The sequence below is a fragment of the Chrysemys picta genome, chromosome 2 (assembly GCF_011386835.1).
Source record: "Chrysemys picta bellii isolate R12L10 chromosome 2, ASM1138683v2, whole genome shotgun sequence".
Lineage (NCBI taxonomy): Eukaryota > Metazoa > Chordata > Testudines > Emydidae > Chrysemys > Chrysemys picta.
The window spans coordinates 244,103,898-244,122,641 of NC_088792.1; the positions used below are offsets into that span (position 1 = coordinate 244,103,898).

At 38.3% G+C, this 18,744-nt stretch overlaps 1 protein-coding gene across 3 annotated transcripts in view; it reads right to left on the reverse strand.

Moving 5' to 3' along the window:
- Positions 1 to 424: 424 nt before the first annotated feature.
- Positions 425 to 18,744, reverse strand: part of MMP16 (matrix metallopeptidase 16) — a 309,944-nt gene continuing 291,624 nt past the window's right edge. For all 3 annotated transcript variants that reach the window (XM_065585863.1, XM_005299375.5, XM_065585862.1), the window contains 3 exons: positions 18,353 to 18,503; positions 10,528 to 10,643; positions 425 to 5,404 (listed from right to left, as the gene is read on the reverse strand). In XM_065585863.1, coding sequence (XP_065441935.1) covers positions 5,070 to 5,404; positions 10,528 to 10,643; positions 18,353 to 18,503 — 602 coding nt within the window. In that variant the 3' untranslated portion in view covers positions 425 to 5,069. The remainder of the gene's footprint in view (positions 5,405 to 10,527; positions 10,644 to 18,352; positions 18,504 to 18,744) is intronic.

Sequence of the window (18,744 nt, forward strand, 5' to 3'; positions counted from 1 at the left end):
CTTTTATCACTACACTAGCTGTGTCCTATCAGTTCTTTAGGACACACAGAGGGACTATTTGCTTTACAGCACGGTTCAACACCCAACTAGACAGGTGGCCATTTGCACCTTCCACTGATGAAGATGCCATTCTATGGTGACTGTGGTTCTGAAATCATTCATTCAAGAGGCTGGAAGCACAGCAGCTAAAAGGCAGCCAGGGACACAAGCACAGATAAAAGGCAGATACTAATCCCAGCGTTGGCTCTTTCCCCTCTCCTACTGCCTGCCTGACTGAGGCGGTTCTGGCTATGCATAGCTTCCTCCACCTCCGGAGCCGCTGCCAAACTAGCAGATAGGCCAAGCCTGAGTTTGCATGGGATATAGGACTCACAACAAAACAAGAACCCTGGAAGCTGTTTCCTTCTGCTTCAGTCTGTTCCTGTTGTCATGGTTCCAACTTGTGCTGCTATGTGTGTGATAGTTTGGGTCCCTACTTGCTTTAATGCATAATGGATGGAACATGCACTGTTTGATCTTCACCATTTGATTATGTTTCTTTTCAAGCCATGCCCCCACCAATAATACAAATGTGAAAAGCTAGAATGAGAGTGTAATGTTCCACTGCTTATAGGCACAACTACTTTTCTGCTCTATGCACTTTTTCCTACCAACAAGTCAGAATTTGATTCCATATATTGAACTAAGTACCAAAAGCTGCATTTAACTAACATCAGGACTGCATCATAATCTAACAAAAGCCAAGGAATTCAGAGTTAAGTCTTACACTCTATTCTTAACCCACAATATTATAAAGTCAGGAGTTCTGGGATGGGTGGGTGGTGGAGGGGAACCACACACACACTGTTGTGGGGCAAGGGAAGCCTGGTCCTCCATTTTGAAATTTCTTGGCTTTCATCAGTGTTTCACAATCTTAACCTTTTTTTTAACCTACTCCCCAACTCAACTCCAAAAAAAGAAAAGAAAAAGAAAAATTGTTTATATGATGTTACAAAATGTGTATTCTATTTATTCAGGGAATTTGACAGGGCTAATTTGGAGCCATCTGAGTCTTTCCATTTCAACCTATCAAGTAAATATACAAATACATATTCTGCTAAATTTATTTTCTGATAAAATTTAATTTAAGTGTTTTCTGTCTATAGGAAATAGCTTTTTGTTATTCTTGACTTACACAAAACCTATATAATCAGTTTGCCAGACTGTAATAGACTGATGAAATCCATATTTAGTATTGTATATATTCACAGTGTAGATTGCGACAATACTAATATGGCTATGTTTATTAAAAACATTAGGAAAAAAGTTACTGCACATGAGCAGAAACCTAACGTTCAAAACTCAGTTCATCTGTTTTATTCTATTCTTTGTTGACACTATCAATTATTAGACTGTACTGTGGAATAACTGTTTATCAAATTTCATTTTCTTAAATCATAAGGTGTTTTTGATTTATATGAGTTCAAAACTAAACCTGGGAAAATAGCTCATTTATTTTGAACTCCTATAATTTAAAAGCAACCAAATATACATTTTTGAAATTAGACTGAACATAAACTTCTCCTAGATCTTTCAGCTTGAAGCAAATTTTAATGGCTGTGTTATAACCTATTGAATATAGAAATTTATAATAATAGAAATGCTGACACAATCTTAACCTGCACGGCATAAACATGCCATACAACACTCTTTTTATTCTTCCTCTCTCTGTATATAATATATATGTGTACTTTTACCTAAAAGAAAATAGATTAAGAATCAAGTTATTATGCATTCATGTATCTATGATGTACCATATATCAAGCACTAGATTATCACACTTATCTTCCAGCATAATTACTGTAAGTTAAATTCTCCAAATACAAACATTTTTTTGTTACCTTATCAATGAACAACAGTCAGCATGCTGAGCACTTCATTATTCTCTGGGAAACAGTTGCACAAAAAGTCAAAGCTGCCATGAGAGAGACTTTGAAAGTGAAGTGAAATAGTTAAGTAAGAAAACAGATGAGATGCTGTTCTGTTTTAGGGGTAATATCAAATTGTCTGGTTCTCTTGTTGCAGTGGAAAATCAACTGCAGGTTAAATAATTTTGTCAGTGGTTTCCACCAACTATCCAAGGGACAAATTCAGAACAAAAACATGAGTCCTTTTGTTCTATCTGTAGCAGAACATAATTTACAGGTGTTTGTGGACAACAAAAGTCACCCAGTGGATTAAAAAAAATGACAGACAGGCATAGTATTTTGAATTCCCTAAATGAGTGCATGGGTAGTAAATATTATCCTATGCTTTGTAGTTGTGAATGCACTCTTTACATTTTCAGCAACAGCTGAAATGAATCTACTGAAGAAATGCTACGGGCTGATACTGGTGCACTTATAACATACAGCATACAGTACCTCTACAAAATATCGCCAAAATGCCATCTGCATTGCATATTTGCTGTAAAACTATACCTTTTTTTCTAACTGTTCTTTTTTGTTAGCCGTACGTATATATATTTCTGTTTATGCTCTAAGAAATAACAGTTTGCGATGCTTTATAGCATGCCACACATGATCATAAAATAAGTCTTCAAATCAAAATCAAATCATGTAATTGAACAAAAAAGCATACTAATTTTTCATGCTAGGCTCAATACAAATATAAATTCAAGGCAGTCAAGCTATCCATTACCAAAATAATCATAATAATAATAATAATAATAATAATAATATATTTATATGTATATATATACCTACACTCTCTAAAAAATGATCCAGTAATGTATATTAGGAAATCAGTAAGAAATCTGTTGAATCTAGTATAAAAATCTTGTTTTATGTAAAAGCCAATGCTGGCTGTTTCAAGTATTGAAGTACTTTTCTTATAACTTTGTCACTAATGACTAATTATTTGTAGAAATTACTAATTTTATACTGAAAATTGTATTCAAGTTAAATAAAAATTCTACTGTAGTTCATTTTTAGAGTGTGCATGTATATATAGCAAAATGCCCATCTACAGATCTACCATAAATATTTTTGTTGCTGTCACTTCTTTCCTAAGAAAACACTTCAATGCTTTTCTGTAATCTTGGATAATGAATATCAGGCCATTTAAAAACAAAAAACTAATCCAAACTGATTAGCAACACCAGATTATCTTCAGTTTGTGCCAGTTTGCAAGTTAAAGGTCAAAGAGCGAAGACATAGGACAGTGCAATTTAAGGAAAGTCAGACAGTGAAGCTTATCACAGAAGACAATGTTTAACTTGGTAATGACAGTCAACAGATCAATGATCAAGTTCAAGGCAAGCTGTTCATTATTTCAAAAGCAACTCCCCTCAAATCCTGGCTTTCATACAAAGCCAGGTGTCCGACTCATGGGGTGCATTCATTCTGACCATCTCTAATAAGTTCACAGCCCAATGACTGTAAAGCCTATCACTGCAAGAAGCAGCTCCTAAAAATCAATAAAGAGGTCTGTCAGTTGCTGACTTTTCTCTAGGAAAAAAATATTGATACAAACCTGCTCTGCAGGTCACATGAAAATGACAATACTGCTGTTAGCACAAATTACACACAATGACAAAATGCTTTGGTGGTCCCTTGGCTCTGTCAGTGATCTAATGTACAGCTAAATGCCAGAGATCTGACTAACCCTTTGAGAACTATGTTAAACATGCAATAGGTAATTCACCCGATATTCATGCAACATCAGAGTCATCATTTTAACTTTCCTTTCAAACTGTAACACTATCTTCATGTATTCATGTACCAAGGCAAATTGAATTATCATGCAACACAGTTTAAGAGAGATTCAATATGTCTAAGATAAAAGGCTAAGCTGTAAAACTATAGCCAGTTCAAAAAATCCTGTGTGAGTGCTAGAAATTATTAAAATAAGTATTTGTTTTACCAGAAAGTAGCTGGCAATATATTTTTGTTTCTGTTTGTTTGTTATAAATGCTTTTTATCAATAATGCAAGTAATTGAAAGCCCTTACTTACACTTTCAAGATATCTGTTTTAAAAACCTGAATTTCATTGACCTGTATTTCCACATACCGCTTCTGCAGTCCAATACTTCCATAGCAACCAAGATTAGCATCCTTCAGACTCTAAAAACTAATCCTATAGTTCTCAAAGGGTTACACCAATGTAATGCTAGTGTCAATTTTCTCTACAACATGACTGTCACTTTAGTTCAATGCAATCCACTTCAGAGACATGCTGTTTTTCGCTATGCTTTGGAATGAGTGTTCCTGACAGACCTATGAAAGGCCTGGGGGCAGTTGGCCTGGTACAGCTTGGGAAAAAATGATGCAGGAAAATCAACAAAAGAAAGAAACAATAAAAAAGGTTCTGTTTGAAATATAGTAATGAATATAAATGTATTAAAACATTGAGGACGTAGCTCAGAACAGCTGTATAAAACACAAAATGAATGTATCATTAAGGCTGTTACTATATTGCAGATATTTTGGCCCCTTGTTTGTTGGAAAATGGCTGTCCGAACAGTCTGAAGTCCTGCGTGTCATCCAGGTCTCCCACTTGACAAAAATCATGTGTAGGAGTATACAACTATATCCACAGCAGACAGAAAGCAATCCTCTTTGGAGACAAAGCTGTTTGGGTCTTCACACTTTCCTGAAAGTTCAATTGTGGGTTGTTGTGTTGTTTTTAATTTAAAAAAAAAAAAGTTTACTTTCAGCAAAATTATTTTCAAAGGGGAACAGGCTTTAGGAGAAAAACAGTAGAAACATTGTATTTTTCTTTTCTTTTTTCCTCTTCATTAGTTAATCCTGATAGTTTATTGGGTATTGAGCGTGCAGAGGAAAGGCCTGGAACCGAATGACAAAGAAAGACAAAGGACTGAAGAAACGGCAGATACTGTCTATCATGGAAGCTTCCCAGTAGAGTGAATCCCCACTCATGTGCAGGACAGGCAACCCCCTGGGTTTTAAAGATCAGCTCTGATTCAGGCTGACAGATGCCTGCTCCTAGCTAGGAAACCGCACAACAGCTCTTACGTTGAATCTTAAGTTACCACAAACTCCTGGGAGACAAAGAAAAAAACCCTACATCACACCCACTCTTGCATAGAGCGTTTGCAGTACAGTATGTGACGGGGTGTTCCTTTCCTCTTGAACTGGAACACAGTGTAAACCAAGACAAGGAGGCACAAGGCCAGGATGCAGGGAATGACAATGGCTATGGCTTTCACAGTGCTGGCTGTGTTGTCCAGTTTGATGACAATGTCCACGTCATCTTGAGGGCTGTGTCGGTCTTTGTCCCGGTCTGTTGGTCCATCACAACCCATAAAATCCTTGAGGATGGATCTGGGATATCCAGGTTCCACCCTGAGCATCTGGTTATTGAATTTCCAATACTCCTTTCCTTTGTAGAAATATGTGAAGCCTGGGAAACAAAAGTGCAGTTATTCATGGTCATGTTGACAATCTGCTTATAAAGACTGACGTTAAACAGTCTTCAATATTCACCAAATGACACTGAGTTATTTTCTGAGCACCGGAATCTATAAAGTTAAAGTAATATGGATTATTCAGGTGCAGATCAGGATAGGAAGTTTTCAGATCTTCTTGGCAATAGGTATATGGCTCCTAAGAAAGCTCTTGTCCAAACTAGCATCCAAGGCAGAACTTCACTTCCTTCTTGTCTTTAAAAAACCTTAAACCTCAAGTTTCCTATTTGAATAAACTCGGATCTAGTCTAATTCTAATAATATGACTATGAAGACATGCTAGAGGAAAATAATTGATGAATTTAGGGGCCTAATGATTCATCCGTTAATTGAACACTTGACCACAATTAGAATTATACCGCACTGCCAGGGCTGAGTCCCAATAGTTCAAGGAGTCAGAGTCCCTCTCAGGATGGGAGATCAGTTTAAATGAATTCCAACCCTGTGCTAGACCAGGCTGAAATAAGAACTGACTCTCTTCAATGTCATTTTAGCCTGCTGCTATACTTCAGATGGAGGAAACACTATATGAATGAACAGCAGCTTTACCAAGAGAGAACAGGTGTACCCAGCTTCACATTTTCTGCAGGGAACTGGTATTTGATCATTCAGATGCAATTGAATATAAATTACGAAATATGTCTACATAAAGAAATCTTAATATCCTGCCAAAAACCTAAATTATGTTACTATCCCAGCTGAAAAATGGCATTGATCTGGCATGAAACAAACCACAATGGGTGCGCACTCCCTCCTATTGTTTATGACCTGAATGCATACAGCTGGAGGTTTTCTGAGCTTTACTTGATAAGCCTCATGTTCTTTCCTACAGTGCTAAAGGCTAGTAGGAGCAAGAAGGCAGATTGGGTATCACCTGTCATACTAATAATGGCATACTAAGAATGCTTGCTAGAAAGATTAGTGGACTAGATATTAGAGAGAATATTAATCTCTTACTCAAACAAAAGTCAGGCACTTTCAGTTGTGCAGAAGAAGACATTTTACTATATTTCTTTTCCAATTCAGAACTACACAAAAAAACCTTTGTCCCCTCACACCTGCACATTTATCAATGTGAGGAATTAAAAAAAAATCTTTTTGCAGTCACTATTTATTTAATTCTAATTATTCTGCAGACAGTTGAGTAGGTATTATTTTACACTGCAGATGGTTCCCTTCAGTTTTATTGTCTAAGACTCTGTGTGTATCTGTATCTCCATATCTATAGCTCTAGCTAGAAAGCAGGGCCAGCTCCAGGCACCAGGCGAGAAAGCATGTGCCTGGGACAGCACATTGTAAGGGGCGGCATTCTGGCCAATCTTGGGGCGGCACATTCCGGCTGCCCTGCCGTGGTTCTTTTTGCTTTGGCAGCCCCCCTGGGCCCCCGGCCGGCTCCCCGCGCTCCACTAGTCCCAGCCCAGCCCTGCAGGGGCATGGACCCTGGTTCGGGGAGCAGGAACTAGAAATCCCCGCTGCTCACTGTGCTGCCGGGCTCCCCAGGACGCGCCACTCCCTGCTGCCTGCACCGGCCTCTGCTCCCATGCTGCTCTGAGCCCAGCCGAGCCGCCTTTAAAGAAGCAGCTGAGCCAGCACCTCCTGCAGCCCCCAGGGGCTCCGCCTGCCCGGCCGGGAGAGGCACTCCAAGGCCGGAGGGGGGGAGCCCCTCTCGCCCAACTGCGAGTGGGCTGCAGTGCTTGGCTGCCCACGGGCGGAGGGAGCAGGCGGACGCCGCCCTTCACCCCCCTGAGAGCCGCCTTGGCCGCCCTCCACGCGCTCCCTGCAACTGCCGTTTTTTTGTTTTGTTTTTTTTGTTTCGGCAATCCGGCCGCCCTTTCCTTTTTTTTGCTTGGGGCGGCAAAAAAGCTAGAGCCGGCCCTGCTAGAAAGGTATATGTTTGGCTGAATAAAAAGAAAAATAGTGAGCTATATCAAAACTACTGTTAAGTTATTTGGTCACAAAATACCTTCCATTCCATTGGATCACAGCATAAAACATCACTATTGTTATTACTGTGCCACCAAATTTGAGTTGCAAAAGGTTTGTTCATTTATTCATGAACAAATGGAAAATTAGAGTAGCTATAGTTTACAACAGGGAACCACATTTATATCTTCCATAAAATAATGTGTTTTTTGAAAAGCACTGCACATGTTGACTCTTAGTAAGACTTCAGCTTTGGCAAAGGTAAATGATGCTGATATTAACAAACTTTATAGACTTGCATGATCAAATGAGGGAATAAAATCATAGGGATTCAGGAATTACCATGCTGTGTCACACCCTAGGTGCATCCAATCTAGCATCCTGTCTCTGGCAGTGCCCAGAACCAGATGGTTCAGAAGAAAGAATGAGAACCCTGCAGTATGCACCTATCCACAGTCTGCCCCCCCACACACACCTGACTTTCGGTCTCATCCTGATCTCTAATGGAGAATGGCTTAAGCCCTGATGCATGAGCTTTAATATCTCTCCCAGAAAATTCTGGTGACAAGTTTATACCACCTACTAGTCTGCAAAGACAGACAAAGCTATAGGCACTTGGCAAAGTTATTATTCAAGGAGGCTACAGAATTTAAACAGAAAAATAAAGATTTACCACTCAGAAAACCAATTGACTTCAGTCCTCATGGCCCTGGCATTAATTGCTTGAACCTATCCAGCTCCCACTCCTTCCCATCCCTCTGAATCTCCCTTCTCTCCAGCTACTGCCTGGCTCCTCTCCCACGCATCAGGGATCTCTGGGGGAGTGGGTGCTGTGTTGCACAGGAGGCAGAAGGAGCTGCAACTGTATGTACTCTGGGGTTGAGCAGTTCTTGTGAATGCAGGCCACGTGGCAATAGAGAAGGAAAGTTTGCTGCTTGCCATGTCTGCTCCTGCCTGGTAAGGGTTCCTGCTGCTGCACTAGAAGACAAGACCACAGTGCAGAAGCAGCAGGGAAAGCTTCACAGGCATCACACATGGCTTACTGAGCTTCTAGATCATCGAATGAGTCAGAAAGCATTCAAAGTGCTGAGCTGGCAACAGCAGAGGGTCTGGGATTGCCAGCTTTTACACACCCCTCCTTCGTGCGATTCTACTCAGATTACTATTGTTGTTTTGTATAATTTTCTGGAGGATGGATTTAGCTCCACTCATCTGCCATCTCTAGCAAACCCAACTCAGTTTTTAATAGGAAACTAAAAGGATGAGGATAAAAAAAGATACATTCTTTCAGATGATATGGGTTAACTGGCAGAAATTCTTCCTAAGTTTTTTCCCTAAAGCAATCTGGTAAAATTTCATGTCAAATCTTTATCTAAGCAGTGGAAGGAAAATGGTTTGGGGCAAAATGTAATCAGAATTCTTATAAACTAAGCTGTTGTTTTTTTTCTTTTCTATCTTCTCTAGTTTCATTGTCTCCATGTGCAATCGCCAATGTAATCATCCTCTTTAAAGAAATACCTGTTATCCTGTCTTCAGGGACTTTCCTCCGGGGCTCCTCTAAGGCTCTCCAAGAGTCCTGAGCATCTCTTATTTTCCCTCTTTTTCCTACCTCTCCCTGAAGAACTGATGTCATGTTTCACTGCTCTTCTGGCAGTTGCATGCCAGTGGAAAGTCCATCAGTGCTATTCTTGAGTTGGGCACAGGGTTTGACGCAGGGTGACTCAAAGAGCTCCCACTGCTCCAGGGATAAGCGCTTTGTCTCTGCAGCACTTTCAGACCATGTCTGCCTGGGTGTGAGGGGAAGACAACTTTCATTGCTAATAGGAGATACGTGTATAATCCACTGAGCACAGCACTGACACTTTACATGTGATGGTGAGTCTACTCTATCCAGAAAAATAATATGATTATAGTTTCATGAAGTAAGCAAATATTAAGAAGCATGTCTAAATTATCATTTGTTTAAGGGAGCAAAGACTAAATCCATTATGTATATGTGTGCATAGATATTTATACATATATATGTATACACACAGAGAGCTAGCTATTGAGTGTGATATATGCAGACTGTCAGCCTGCCTGACCTACTTTCCTGTTTAAAAAAAAAAAAAAATCTAGCCAAATGCCAGAATCAGGAGAGAGTTTCTGTTGATGGATGAAACAGAGACAAAGCAAGGAAGTGATTTAGCATATTTCCACAGCAAATTAGTTCATCTAGTTATAGGAAGAAATGAAGACTTGAAATGAACTACACTAGGAAAGCAAGCTTTATATTTAATCTACTAAAGGGAAATGAAAATAAGATAGCAAGAAATATGTGCACTGTCTGAAAAACCAAAAAACCAAAAAACCGCAACCTTCCATCACTAATAAATTAATCATACATGTAGTAATACTTGAATATTTGCAGCAATGAAAAGTGACTGCAAGCGCATATTTTTGTTTACAGCAAAGACATCTAACTTCATGCAGCTGAGGGCTGTGCTGGCAAATTGCCGTTAGCCTGAGGGCAGCACTTAATTTGCATAAAATGGAGCAGATTTCAGCTGCTCTCATTCATATGGAGGTGTGGCAACTATGGGTTGCAGCATGAGATAGTCCATCTTGGTGCAGGTAATAGCATGGCATGCTGAATTTCAAAGTCTCTGTGAATTGCAGCTCTGCTTTATACATTTATGCCATCTTTGATTTACAGATTCTTCAGGATACTTCTATTCATATACTGAAAGAGCCTGGTTCTGGACTACAGTGCAGCACAATGAATCGAAGAGCTTTTATCCTAATGAACTATTAACAACATGGAGATTCAAACAGATACATTTGGGTAGGAAACTTCTTTTATGAAGTACTAAAATCCTTCAAAACCAAAACAAATAACCCAAACCCAAACGAAAGCTTATTATATAAAAATTAAGAATCTTTTCTCTCCCTCATTGTGATTTTAAATAGACGAATCAAACAATTATATGTAACAATTTAAGAAGAGAGTGAGTTCCACAGCATGAAACACCCCCTGTTTGCAAAATAATGAGAGGTCAGCCATCCCACCAGCCTGATTAGCCAATCATTTCTACACATCTCTACACCATGATAACAGATGTTAGGAAATGACTAAGCTAGGAAAGTGCTTGCATACCATTTTCTTTGTGGACAAAGGCTCCCTGAGGAGATTCTGGGATACCTTTCCAGATTGTGATTGGTTTTGGATAACCAGGGTCCATGGACCTCATTTCTTCACTGTATCTCCAGTACCTAAATAAAAAATAAAAAAATAAAAATAGATCACCAAATATGCATTTATAAAGATAGCTGATATGCTAATTGCATGCTGTTTTCTTTCTAACAAAGTGCTGCATTTAACAACTGAAACTGGGGCAACCAGAGCTCTCCTGTTTAGCAATACTACCAGGTAACAAAGAAATTTAATCCTGCTTGCTGATTGGACAGCTGTTTCAAGGAAGTACAGCGAAGATAAAAGACTTCTCCAGTTTGACAACTAAATCAACATGCACCTTATTTATAATCAGAGCAATTCTGGTGCCTAGGGCCTCTGCACAACAACACAGCAAGGAGATATATGCAAAAAACTACATTATGTTTCAATTGAGATCTTACTCATACAAAAGCCAGTGAATTCAGAGTTAAAGCTCCCACAGCAAGCTTAACTCTACTCCTTAAGTGTATTCACTACAATAGTCTTTCGTTATATCTATGATCATACAATATGTATAAAATAATAGAAAATGGTATATACTTTGTGTGTCTCTTTGGTCGGAAGGAAAAAAAAGTTCAGTGTAGAAATCAGAAGCACACAAGTTCAAGGCAACTTGAACTTAGAAATAAGAATAAATAATTGATCTTATTTACACCGATGGAGCAGTGTTAATATTCAGCGTATGTTTGGAGTCAGCAATACAAAATTATGTATGTGTGCATCTTTGGTTATAAAAATATGTGGTTTCATGGTAATACTCAAAAAGAACAGGAGTACTTGTGGCACCTTAGAGACTAACAAATTTATTAGAGCATAAGCTTTCGTGGACTACAGCCCACTTCTTCGGATAATTGTTTTATTCAAACAAATTCAAATTCAAATTGGAAATTAGGTATATATTTTACCAGAGAGGGTGTTAATCACGGGAACAAACTGCCAAGGAAAGTGGAGGGTTCTCTATTTCTTGATGTCTTTGAAGACTGGATGCCTTTCTGGAAGGCATTACTACATGTAATGGTCGGATAATAATAATGGCATCTTATTTTATGTAGTGCACCCTCTGCTTGAAAATCCAAGCTTGTTAGGATGTATTGAAGCTTGCTGTAGAATCCCCAGGTCTGAACTGCCCTTTCCTACTCTTGAATAGTTGCTGTTTAAGAAAAATATCAAATACCCCCTCCTGAACATTTGCAACATGGAACTTTTGTGTATGCTATGATCATTAAGAAAAGTTCAGTGATTTACTGCATATGCTCAGTACACTACAGTATTTGTAAGTGATCATAACATCGTTATTTCTAAATCAAATTATTTTATCCAAAGTTCCTACAATTTAACAGAGAATCATCCTATATATATATATATATATATATAATCATCCATAGTTTAATTCATTATATTCCTGCTATATAATTCTATAAGATGATTACATAAAAAACATTAAAAAGGATTCTCTATTAAATTCCATGGGTTTTTGAATAATTTACATATTAAATTCTTTCCATAAATTTTTCATATCTTCCAGAATTTGTTTGGCTTCAGCTTCCAGCCATTGGTTCTTGTAAAGCCTTTCTCTGCTAAATTAAAGAGCCCTTTAGTACCTGGTGTTTTCTCCCTGTGAAGATATTTATACTCTCAAATCAAGTCACCTTTTAATCTTCTTTTTGATAAGCAAAATAGACTGAGATCTTTCAAACTCTCACTGAAAGGCTTTTTTTCTAGCTCTTGACAGTCAGTGAAATTAAAAGGTGACAAATTTAAAACTGATAAAAGAAAATAACTGGCATTCATAAAAATAAATTTTCTGACTGTGGCATAAAATATTTTTAAAAGCCTGATCCCTTAATCTAGTTACATATTCACCAGTAATCAGACTCCAACAAGTCCCATTAGCAACATCATTCTGTCCCCTCATATTAACAGAGCTTTTGGATATCCTTCAGAGCACTATAATAAATGGGGGAAACAACATATAGAAATAATCAACACACGTCTAAAATATTAAGTGCATCAAACCTTTTTTCCTTCACCATTTTAATGGTGCATTCCTTAGTTTTCCATTTTCTCTTCCCCATTTTTTTTTTGACCAACTGTTTTTCTCTTCCTTGGCTTGCTGTGTTTTTGTGTTTAACATTGCAATTTCCTTTTTGTATTCTCTCCCTCCTCCCTTCTATCATTACTGGCTGTCTGACCTTTTCACTTATTCTATGTTTATTTTTTCTTGCCCTCTTTTTTCCTTCTTGCTTCTCTTTCCTTGTTCTTCCCTGAATTCTTTGTTGTCCTCTCTCCCTTTTTTCCTCCTCCGAACATTACATAATTCCCTAACTGCTTCCGTTCTTTAGTATTCCCCCTCCTTGGGTTCCTTGTCCTTCTTCCTGCCAGGATGTCTGAGATAGGTGGTCCTCTTGAGCTTTCAAAAATAGGTGCTCTGGTTAAAAATAGTTCCTTTGGAGCACCTAGCTGGTGTAGGCCTGGCAGCCTTGTGATTGCTGACTTTTCTGCATTGCTAGGAAATCTCATTGTGTATGGGTTGATTGTAGTTATCTCTTAAGAACTGTATTAGAGCAGGGAACCTGTCTACAGTGTGAGGAATAGCTCAGTCCAGGTCTTCCTCAATATTCAGTGGCTCTCTAAAATTATTTTTTTTTATTTTTTTCACCCAAAGGGATTAAAAATACATTTTTTTTCTTTTACAAAATCAGAATCTCTGAAAGAAAAGCCAGACTTCCCAAATTCCAATGGGCAGACTCCCTCCGCCAGTGTCAATTACAGGTGCATTGATAGCACAGGACAGACTGGGGCTCCTCAGAGAATGGTGGCTTAGCAATTATGGGGGTGCATTTAATGGAATTGGAAAAGGGAAAAGACACACACAAGATAAAATAGAAGTGCACACTTGCTAATGTGCTTTATCTAATGCTGGTTATTTAGGCATTCAGCCATTTAGAGTAATGTTAAGATTTTTAAAAGAAAAAACAGTTAAACTTTACAATGCAGAAAAACAAAAACAACCTCCACCCCCGCATGGGGTTACTGTAAACAGGGTCATGGGTCAAAAGGTGCAAGTCTGTCATCACCCGAACAGACGCTGTTGCATTCCAATAAGAAAGAAATATATCACTGAGCTGTACGCTTTCCCTCCTCCTAGCGCTCTCATTCAATTTTCTCAGGAGCACTATCTCCCTTATCTCCCTGGTTCACTTAAGAATACACGTTTATGGCAATCCCCCTCTCTCCGCACATAGATTAATTTGGACATGTCATATTCTATAGATGTTTTCTTTAGTACATATGTTCTAAGCTCAGAGAGCTGATCGGTAAGGTCCCAAGGGAATCAAGACTGAGGGGAAAAACAACTGAGGAGACTTGGCAGTTTTTCAAAGGGACACTATTAAGGGCCCAAAAGCAAGCTATTCTGCTGGTTAGGAAAGATAGAAAATGTGGCAAAAGACCACCTTGGCTTAACCACGAGATCTTGCATGATCTAAAAAATAAAAAGGAGTCATATAAAAAATGGAAACTAGGACAGATTACAAGGGATGAATATAGGCAAACAACACAGGAATGCAGGGGCAAGATTAGAAAGGCAAAGGCACAAAATGAGCTCAAATTAGCTACGGGAATAAAGGGAAACAAGAAGACTTTTTATCAATACAGTAGAAGCAAGAGGAAGACCAAAGACAGGGTAGGCCCACTGCTTAGTGAAGAGGGAGAAACAGTAACAGGAAACTTGGAAATGGCAGAGATGCTTAATGACTTCTTTGTTTCGGTCTTCACCGAGAAGTCTGAAGGAATGCCTAACATAGTGAATGCTAATGGGAAGGGGGTAGGTTTAGCAGATAAAATAAAAAAAGAACAAGTTAAAATTCACTTAGAAAAGTTAGATGCCTGCAAGTCACCAGGCCTGATGAAATTCATCCTAGAATACTCAAGGAGCTAATAGAGGAGGTATCTGAGCCTCTAGCTATTATCTTTGGAAAATCATGGGAGACGGGAAAGATTCCAGAAGACTGGAAAAGGGCAAACATAGTGCCCATATACAAAAAGGGAAATAAAAACAACCCAGGAAACTACAGACTGGTTAGTTTAACTTCGGTGCCAGGGAAGATAATGGAGCAAATAATTAAGGAAATCATCTGCAAACACTTGGAAGGTGGTAAGGTGATAGGGAACAGCCAGCATGGATTTGTAAAGAACAAATCATGTCAAACCAATCTGATAGCTTTCTTCGATAGGATAACGAGTCTTGTGGATAAGGGAGAAGCTGTGGATGTGGTATACCTAGACTTTAGTAAGGCATTTGATATGGTCTCACATGATATTCTTATCAATAAACTAGGCAAATACAACTTAGATGGGGCTACTATAAGGTGGGTGCATAACTGGCTGGATAACCATACTCAGAGAGTTGTTATTAATGGTTCCCAATCCTGCTGGAAAGGCATAACGAGTGGGGTTCCGCAGGGGTCTGTTTTGGGACTGGCTCTGTTCAATATCTTCATTAACGACTTAGATATTGGCATAGAAAGTACGCTTATTAAGTTTGTGGATGATACCAAACTGGGAGGGATTGCAACTGCTTTGGAGGACAGGGTCATAATTCAAAATGATCTGGACAAATTGGAGAAATGGTCTGAGTTAAACAGGATGAAGTTTAACAAAGACAAATGCAAAGTGCTCCATTTAGGAAGAAAAAATCAGTTTCACACATACAGAATGGGAAGAGACTGTCTAGGAAGGAGTACGGCAGAAAGGGATCTAGGGGTTATAGTGGACCACAAGCTAAATATGAGTCAACAGTGTGATGCTGTTGCAAAAAAAAGCAAACATGATTCTGGGATGTATTAACAGGTGTGTTGTGAGCAAGACACGAGAAGTCATTCTTCCGCTCTACTCTGCTCTGGTTAGGCCTCAGCTGGAGTATTGTGTCCAGTTCTGGGCACCGCATTTCAGGAAAGATGTGGAGAAATTGGAAAGGGTCCAGAGAAGAGCAACAAGAATGATTAAAGGTCTTGAGAACATGACCTATGAAGGAAGGCTGAAGAATTGGGTTTGTTTAGTTTGGAAAAGAGAAGACTGAGAGGGGACATGATAGCAGTTTTCAGGTATCTAAAAGGGTGTCATAAGGAGGAGGGAGCAAACTTGTTCACCTTAGCCTCTAAGGATAGAACAAGAAGCAATGGGCTTAAACTGCAGCAAGGGAGGTCTAGGTTGGACATTAGGAAAAAGTTCCTAACTGTCAGGGTGGTTAAACACTGGAATAAATTGCCTAGGGAGGTTGTGGAATCTCCATCTCTGGAGATATTTAAGAGTAGGTTAGATAAATGTCTATCAGGGATGGTCTAGACAGTATTTGGTCCTGCCATGCGGGCAGGGGACTGGACTCGATGACCTCTCGAGGTCCCTTCCAGTCCTAGAATCTATGAATCTATGAACAATTTGGGTTGAAAATAATCTTCATGTTGTCATAAACTTTATAGCTGATGTTTAAGACTTCATAACCATCCTGCATACTTTTTATTTATATCACTTCTTGGGACTTTTAAAGCTATGTCTAGATTCTCTTATGGAGCCCATACACCACATATTACTGTCAGGACAAAGTAAACCTAGAGCTCCTTGTATTACATAACTGTACTTGGAGAAACATACCTTCCTACTTTGACACTGGCATAACCTCTTTCCTGTCTTTCATTTCTACTTCATGCTACAAAAGAAGCAACATTGTGTTGTACCTAGTTCAGAAAAATAACCTATAACAGGCTTATCTATACAATTAAAATCAGCAGGAGAATTCAACCCTAACATTACATTAAGAAAAAATTGTGATATAAACAATACATACTGAGAAGCTTAGTGGGATATGGGTTTATTCCCACTGGTGGTCAATATTCTATAATAGCTCAATTATCTCTGCAGGGCTCATGTTCTTCGATTTTCTCCTTACATACTGTATTGCATTTTCTATCCTGCTGAGCCTCATTATGCTTGTTATGGCTCTAAGTAGCAACTTCTCCATCAATAGAAGTTTCCTTTGATAGTTCTCTAGTTTGTGTTACTGCTAACAGGATTTTTAGGAAGGTCTTGACTTGAACTAGCTGTCTATGCATGGAAATCTATTATATAATGTCTCTTTTGAGTAAAGCCTAAAGAAAGTATAGCTCACATAAGACTCTTAATGTACATGTTTTCCCAGAAACATGCAGGTAGAAAACTATTAACTGATAATAAACTTAAATAAAATATCTTCTCATCCACAAGATGCAAATTGTAGGACTGGTTTTGTTCACAATGGAGGCTGATTGTTTGGAATACATTTGAAAGAAAACATATGTTTCAAACACCAGAAATTTGGTTCAGTTGCCTACTTCCTTTCCCATGAATGCTTACAAAATCTGAAGATTATCTATAGATTTTTTAAAAATGGTGGTGCTCTTTAGCATACTGTTAACCTAGTACCACCAAAACAAACAAACAAAACACCAGTATGGTTAACAGCAGTATGACTGACATACTGTACAGCATATTAAAACATATTTCTTCAGATACCCAACAATACTTTTAATGTCCTAAAATACTGAAATTCAAACAACACAGAATAATAGTAGTAGTAATAATAGTAATAATAATTTGTTTTTTGAAGCTAGGTGCTTCAAAGAAAGCAACAAACACAAATATAATTTTAATAATAATAATAATGTGTTGTATGTCTACAAGGTCACATCACTTAAAGTGTTTCACAAAACAATTACTCCTCTCGATGCACCTGTAAGGTAGATAAATATTCTTAGCCTAATTTTATAGATGTAAAAAGCCAGGCACAGAGTTGTTAAGTGACTTGCCCAAGGTCACACAGCAAATCTGTTTCACATCTGGAACAAAACACATATCTCCTACCTCCCAGTTCTGTGCTTTCTTAACCACAAGAACATGTTGCCTCCTGTAAAGGGACTGTAAACTTTATTTAACAGTAATTCAATTAAAGCATGGTCCTAAACTGCTCAAGTAGTTCTCTGACTTTTTTCCCTTTCCGACCTCATTTCTAAATAGTAGCATAGAAGCCATTTTCATGATCTTCAACAGGCTTTGGATCAGGCCCTTCCTGCTTACATGGTAGGGATTAGAAATGAAGGGAGGGGAGGCATGAGGAAAATGGAAGTTAAGATTGAAGATCAGAGAACTATGAGTGAGTAAACTGAAATTACATTTTAATTGCATTACTTTGAATATTTAAGTTTAAATTAGTTGAAATTCTGAATTTCCTGCTGATTCTTAAAAGGTTTGCCCACCAATAAAAGAGGCCCAACATTTCAGTGAGCTCATACAAAAACAAAATTTCTCCTGGAAAATTCAAAGAAAAATATAAAAACTCAGAGTAAAATAATCTGAAAAGAAGTCTCAAATTTGAAAAAAAAAAAGTGATTTCAAATACCCCTGTCCCATCTCCATCTCTCCCTCTCCCCAACAACATTTTGGTGAAATAAATTACAGAAATTGAAGAGGAAAACTCAGCCCTTTGTAGAAGGATAGCACAAGTAAAGGCACCACTTAAGTCGTCACAATAGGCTTTAAGTAATGCATATGCCTTGTGATGGCCCTCTCTACTAGGGTGAATTACACCCACACTTAATATTTAATAGTCTAAATGGATCAAATTGTTTCTTTGAGGAAATATGAGGAAACAACAAATATGTCTTGGCTGACATTAATCAATCAAATAACTTCCTTCTAGGATTCCTCTACCAACCTATCTCCTTTGAAGAAGTAGGTTTTCCCAACGTCCTCCCACCAAATTGCTGAATCAATACCATGGGGAGGAATTCCACTTCCAAGTGTTATCAAATCATGAGGGTACCCTGGCTGGAGAGTGGTATCCTTGAAGACCCAGAACTGGTTACCTGAACAAAAGCAGATATATATGTTAACTTCCAGATCTTTCAGTATTACAATTAAAATACTCTAAGGAAATAAGAAAGACACTCAAAGGAATAAAGCAATATGCTGATTCTGCTAAATACATTAAACTAGAAAATGTTTTATTACTGAAGCCACTGCTAAATAAAATAAGGTACAGCCGACAGATATCTTATATTTGTACAGCATCTTTTATTCAATACTACCCCAGAAAATTGTGCAGAC